This window comes from Erythrolamprus reginae, chromosome Z, assembly GCF_031021105.1.
Source record: "Erythrolamprus reginae isolate rEryReg1 chromosome Z, rEryReg1.hap1, whole genome shotgun sequence".
Classification (NCBI taxonomy): domain Eukaryota; kingdom Metazoa; phylum Chordata; class Lepidosauria; order Squamata; family Dipsadidae; genus Erythrolamprus; species Erythrolamprus reginae.
In genome coordinates this window covers 123,105,535-123,112,618 of record NC_091963.1, presented here as the reverse complement: position 1 = coordinate 123,112,618, position 7,084 = coordinate 123,105,535, and the positions used below count along the sequence as shown (strand labels likewise).

General features: G+C 43.7%; 1 protein-coding gene across 1 annotated transcript; it reads right to left on the bottom strand.

Annotated features, from left to right (window-relative positions):
* Nucleotides 1–5,934: 5,934 nt before the first annotated feature.
* Nucleotides 5,935–6,849, bottom strand: LOC139153463 (olfactory receptor 14A16-like). The gene has a single exon (XM_070727425.1). The coding sequence runs from the start codon at nucleotides 6,847–6,849 to the stop codon at nucleotides 5,935–5,937; it is 915 nt and encodes a 304-aa protein (XP_070583526.1).
* Between the last annotated feature and the right edge of the window lie 235 nt (nucleotides 6,850–7,084).

The following is a 7,084-nucleotide window of genomic DNA, read 5'->3' as shown; positions in this document are numbered from 1 at the left end:
CTAAAAGCAATTAAAAGACAATGTCGATAGGAATATTTATATGATGTAGATTCATATGTAAATATGTGGCTTCGGCTTCGGCTTCTCGGGACAAAAGTGCTCCCAGCCAGGGGGCTGCGAGAGGGGCAGGCTTTCCTGAAACGGACGGAGAAAGCCGTCTCTTGCAGCCCCCTGGCTGGGAGCGCTTTTGCTGCGAGAGAGGGCTTTCTCCATCCGTTTTGGGAATGCCCGCCCCTCTCGCAGCCCCTTCGCTGGGAGTGCTTTCGTCCCAGACTTCCAGCAAGGGGGCTGCAGTAGAGGCAGGGCAGGCGTTCCCAAAGCACTCAGAGAAAGCGCTCTCGCAGCCCCCTGGAAGTAAGTGAGAAAGAGAGAGAGAGAGAAAGAGGGGAGAGATAGCAAGAGAGAGAAGAGAAAGAAAGTGTGTGTGTGTGTGTATGAACTCTTGAACTATTTCCAATAGCTCACCTGTTATTGGAAATGGTTCAAGAATTCACACACACACACACACACACACAAGGGGGGAGGAGACAGGGATGGAAAAAGAGAAGATAGTAATAATAGTAATAGATTTTGGTTTTGTTTTATTATTAATTTCTTTTAATAAATAAGGGAATTTTTTTCTTATTTATTTATACTTCTATGCCGCCCAATCCCAAAGGGACTGTCGCTCAGAGACTATACTTTTCCGCCCACACTGAAAAAAAATTAGAGGGAACATTGGTGGGGGCCACAGAGCTAGCCATTCCAGGGGAACGAGGGATCGCTGCTTAATAATGATCCCTTGTTCTGGCTCTGTGAACCCAACCTTGGGTACTGGTGATGAATGTAATTCTGGCCCTGGGCTCAAGCTGCTGCTACTCAATGCCAGGTCGGTAGTAAATAAAGCTCTCCTCATCCGGGATTTAATCCTGGATGAGGAGGCCGACCTGGCTTGTGTAACTGAAACCTGGCTGGGCCCGGAGGGAGGAGTTCCTCTCTCTGAAATTTGCCCAGCTGGGTTTCAGATATGGCATCAGCCTCGACCCCAGGGAAGGGGGGGAGGAGTGGCTATTATAGTCAGGGAGAGCCTTGGCCTGCGTAGACTCATTGCTCCAGAGATTGCGGGTTGCAAGTCCCTTAGGGGTTCAGGTGGGCCTGTTTCTCATGTACCTGCCTTCCAGCTGCGTGTCACAGGCCCTGCCTGTGCTACTCGAGGAGGTAGCCGGGTTGGCGGTGGAGTTCCCCAGACTTATTGTCTTGGGGGACTTCAACCTGACATCACTTGGCGAAACCTCTGGACTGGCACAGGAGTTCATGGCCACCATGACAGCCATGGACCTGACCCAAGTAGTACAGGGTCCGACTCATGAGGGAGGGCACGCACCCGACATGGTATTCCTCTCTGAGCAATTGAGTAATGGTCTGAGACTAAGGGGCTTAGAAGTATTGCCTTTGTCATGGTCGGACCATTTTCTGCTGCGGCTTGACTTCCTGGATGCAATCCTTCCCCACATGGAGGCGGAACCGATTAGGTTGTTCTGCCCCAGGCGCCTGATGGATCCAGAAGGTTTTCAGACGGTGCTTGGGATTATTCCAGATACACTCGTCCACAGCTCGGGAGAGTCTCTGGCTGAGGCCTGGAACAAGGCTGCAGTGGAGGCTCTGGACCGAATTGCGCCGTTGCAACCTCTCCATGGCGCTAGACCCCTTAGAACTCCATGGTTCAACGAGGAGCTCTGGGAGTTGAAACGCCAGAAGAGACGTCTAGAGAAGCGATGGAGGAAGAGTAAGTCCGAATCCGATCAAACACTTGTAAGAGTTCACATTAAGACTTACAAAGTGGTGCTCAAGGCGGCAAGATGCGCATATCATGCTGCCTTTATTGCATCAGCGGAATCCTGCCCGGCCGCTCTGTTTAGGGTGACCCGCTCTCTTCTTAACCAGGGGGGAGTTGGGGAGCCCTTGCAGAGTAGTGCTGAGGATTTTAACACATTTTTCGCTGATAAAATCACTCGGATCCGGGCGGACCTTGACTCCAATTGGATAACAGAGTCGACTGACAATGAGTCAGTCTAGGTGACTGGGGCACGTACTTGTCCACCTGTCTGGGAAGAGTTTGATGTGGTGACACCTGATGAAGTGGAAAAGGCCATTGGAGCTGTGAGTTCCGCCACCTGTTTACTGGATCCGTTTCCCTCTTGGATGGTTTCAGCCAGTCAAGAGGTGACACGGAGTTGGGTCCAGGAGATTGTCAACACCTCCTTGGGGAGGGGGTCCTTTCCGGCTCCTTATAAGGAGGCACTTGTGCGCCCCCTCCTCAAGAAGCCTTCTCTGGACCCAGCCGTGCTTAATAACTACCATCCAGTTTCCAACCTTCCCTTTATGGGGAAGATTGTCGAGAAGGTGGTGACGCTCCAACTCCAGCGGTCCTTGGAAGAAGCCGATTATCTAGGTCCCCAGCAGTCTGGATTCAGGCCCGGCTACAGCACGGAAACTGCTTTGGTCGCGTTGATGGATGATCTCTGGCGGGCCCGGGACAGGGGCTTGTCCTCTGTCCTGGTGCTTCTTGACCTCTCAGCAGCTTTCAATACCATTGACCATGGCATCCTTCTACGCCGGCTGGAGGGTTTGGGAGTGGGAGGCACTGTTCTCTGGTGGTTCTCCTCCTACCTCTCTAGTCAGTCGCAGTTGGTGTTAGAGGGGGGTCAGAGGTCGACCTCTAGGCCTCTCCCTTGTGGGGTGCCTCAGGGGTTGGTCCTCTCCCCCCTGCTATTTAATATCTACATGAAACCGCTAGGTCAGATCATCCAGGGGCATGGGGTGAGGTATCATCAGTATGCGGATGATACCCAGTTATACATCTCCACCCCATGTCCAGTCAATGAAGCAGTGGAAGTGATGTGCCAGTGCCTGGAGGCTGTTGGGGTCTGGGTGGGTGTCAACAGACTCAAGCTCAACCCGGATAAGATGGAGTGGCTGTGGGTTCTGCCTCCCAAGGACAATTCCATCTGTCCATCCATAACCCTGGGGGGGAGATTACTGACCCCCTCAGAGAGGGTCCACAACCTGGGCGTCCTCCTCGACCCACAGCTCACATTAGAGAAACATCTGTCAGCTGTGGCGAGGGGGGCATTTGTCCAGGTTTGCCTGGTGCACCAATTGCGGCCCTATCTGGACCGGGACTCACTGCTCACAGTCATTCATGCCCTCATCACCTCGAGGTTCGATTACTGTAATGCTCTCTACATGGGGCTACCTTTGAAAAGTGTTCGGAAACTTCAGATCATGCAGAATGCAGCTGCGAGAGCAATCATGGGCTTCCCAAGTCATGCCCATGTTACACCAACACTCCGCAGTCTGCATTGGTTGCCGATCAATTTCCAGTCACAATTCAAAGTGTTGGTTATGACCTATAAAGTCCTTCATGGCATCGGACCAGAATATCTCCGGGGCCGCCTTCTACCGCACGAATCCCAGTGACCGGTTAGGTCCCACAGAGTTGGCCTTCTCCGGGTCCCGTCGACTAAACAATGTCATTTGGCGGGACCCAGGAGAAGAGCCTTCTCTGTGGTGGCCCCAACCCTCTGGAACCAGCTCCCCCCAGATATCAGAGTTTTCCCCACCCTCCTTGCCTTTCGCAAGCTCCTTAAAACCCACCTCTGTCGTCAGACATGGGAGCATTGAATTTTTTTCCCTTCCCCCTAGGCTTATAGAATTTATACATGGTATGCTTGTTTGTATGATTGGTCTCTTAAATTGGGTTTTTTTTAGATTGCTTTTTAATATTGGATTTGTTACATTGTTTTCTTCATTGTTGTTAGCCGCCCTGAGTCTTCGGAGAGGGGCGGCATACAAATCTAATAAAAAAATTAAAAAAATTAAAAAAAATAGTTCCAAGGCAAATCACGAAACCAAAATTTAATTATATTCCAAAGGGGTTCCAAAAAAGATAGTACCAAGCCAAATTTCAAGTTTTATTTTATAACAAATTCTTTGTAATCCAGTTTGTCTTTAAAGCCACATAATATAATTGTAATCCAATGTTTTAAGAATCAATTGTAATCCAATTCCGAATTTAATTCCTTGTGATGATTATGATTTTCAATGGTTTCTTCCAGACAATGTAGAAAAGAAAAAAGTTTTCCTGTGCTCTTGCAGAAACAGAGGTGCAGAAAGTATATCCCAATTTCCAATACTAGCAAAGTAATCAAACAATAGTTCTCTTCTATTTAATGTTCATCACTTTCATTCCTCAATCTTAATTCTTTTTTCCTTGTTTTATTTTCAAAAAGAGCACAAAAAGAAATACAAAGCGTAATCCTTCCGCAAATAGCGTAAGAAAGAAGGACCCGGAATCTGCAGTCAGTTTAAGTTTCATCTTTCAAGAATTTTTGGAATTATTAATCTTTTAATCTTGATTAACTCACATTCCCTAGAATCCTCTTCAGGAATGTGAGATTTATATCAAGTCACGGTCTTAAACACTCTTCAATTCTTGTAAATTTAGATATTTTATTTAATAATAAAAAAAGAAGTTCCGTCCGTAAGCTCACTTTGGCCCAAGGGTACGATTTTTCTCTTACTGCTTTCTTTTTCGCCTTTTATTTTTAAAAAGTTTATCTTTTTTTCTAGTCATTTTCAAAATTATCAGGAAAAAACTTGTACCATAGATTCTTTTTTTCTTCTTGTCTTCTTTTTCTGAGCTCTGCTTCTTCTTCTAACTTCCTTCACCTCCCACTTGTATTGTCGGACTGCAATGGCCAGATCCCCGAAGAGACGAGGATCGTTTCTCCCATCTCTAAAGCTGCGGGGTGAACCCTTCCCTCTGGAGCTTCAGCGATAGATTCTGATCCAATCGCAAATAGCAACCTTTAGAGGGGTGAAGGAGTCTCAGGGACAGAGCCCTGCCCCGGAGCCTCCGCTGCAGCCCCGGTCCAAACCGGAAGTCCTGTTTCTCATTTTCTAAAGGAGTTCTAATGGAAAAAAAGAAATGTTCTGGTGCATGTGTGAAAAGCCAACTGCATAGTTATAGGCAAAGTCAAATTTGATTCCTTTGTGTTACATCCAAATCTGTTATTCTATGAAATTCTTTATGTATTAAAATCTCCCATTTATATAAAAAGGGTTAAACAAGAGCCTTTGATGACATTGCAAGTCAGCTTTCATTAGATGGGTGTTTTGTTTTCCTGGAACTCTTGATGATCTCATGAAGATTTAATTCCCAAGTTCTTATTGGCTCCGGACAACCTCATTAATCCTTGGTGGTATTTTATCTTATTCTTATTTTACAAGCCATGCTTAAATGCAGCATGGTTTAATATTATAAAAGTATAAATCCAGTTAAACTTGAGGAGTTGGTATACTGACTGCCCTATCTCAAATATCTAACATCTGTTCAAATTTAGAATAAGGTTCTGTTACTACACAGTCACAGTATCAGTAGCATTTCATCACAAGGTATAATTGTAAAATTCACAATGTCATTTCCCCAAGTATCTTTTCCAAGCCTATCAAATTTCAGACCTACAAACATCCATATTTAGGAGCGGTAAACAAAATTGATAATAATTAGTGATGCAAGATTTTTGCAAATAACATCTTGAGTTCTATGGTTCTTCTACTACAGAGGTTGGATTTGTTTCCATTCCAATAATCCCTTTCTACTTTTATTACTTTATTAAGGGAAAGTAAAAGAATGAAATATACTGCTCAAAAAAATAAAGGGAACACTCAAATAACACATCCTAGAATGAATGAAATATTCTCATTGAATAATTTGTTCTGTATAAAGTTAAATGTGCACAACAGCATGTGAAATTGATTGTTGCTTCCTAAGTGGACAGTTTGATTTCACAGAAGTTTGATTTACTTGGAGTTATAGTGTGTTGTTTAAGTGTTCCCTTTATTTTTTTGAGTAGTGTATATACATAAAAATAAAAAACATTGATTCATTCATTAAAACCTCCAAAATTGGAAAAGGGCACTTTTAATATTTGTATTTTTCATGCTATAGATGATTGGATTGAACATTGGTGGAAGGAGGGTATACAGTACAGTCAACCCAAAATCTAAATAAGATGGAGTATTAGAAGTAGGTCTCAGATTGGCAATGCTTCCACTTGATATTAACATAGACACTACTGTAAGATGGGGAATGCAAGTGGATAAAGATTTTTGCCTGCCATTTTTAGAAGGGATTCTTAACACTGTCTTGAAGATCACTGCATAAGATACAACTATAAAAGTAAAACAACCTACTGCAGTAATGATACCGGCCACAAGAATTCCAACCTCAATTAGATTTATGCCAGAACAGGATAGTTTTAGCAAATGTGGCAGTTCACAAAAGAATTGGTTGACAACATTAGAACAAAAAGGGATGGAAAAGGTACTGGTGGCATTCAACATTCTCCAGAAGAGACCTGTAACCCATACTAGAATTATTATTTCAATACAGTATTTCCAATTCATCACCATCTCATAGTGCAGTGGGTGGCAAATGGCGACATACCGATCATATGCCATGGCTGTGAGAAGAAAGAAATCAGAAGAGAGAAAAGAAGTAAAGAGAAAGATTTGAGCAACACAACCAAAGTAGGAGATGCATCTGTTGTCTGTGATATAATTGATCATGGATTTGGGCACAATGATTGAAACAATACCCAAGTCTTGTAGAGCTAAATTCATGAGAAAGAAATACATGGGTCTATGCAATCGATGATCAAAAGTAATTGCAGAGATGATGAGAAGATTTGTTGTTACAGTAGTCAAATATAACACAAAGAAGAAAAAGAAATGCAAAAACTTCAGATGCTTATTTTTAGAGAATTCCAGAAGCAGAAAGTAAGGCACTGTGGTTTGGTTCTCCATGTTTTATTTATAACAAAGCTTGCATAACTGCAAAGAAAGAAAGGAGGGAAATTGAGTTAGATAAAATTTTGGAGATGGCATTTTGATATGTGGTGAGAATAGAGAAACATCAAGAAATATAAAGAATGAATATCAAAATACACTATCTCCCATTTTTACCCATCTGCACTACAGGATCAATTACTAACCTCATATTTTTTCCCTTCCTTCTTCTTTTCAGCAGTGTTATTTCATG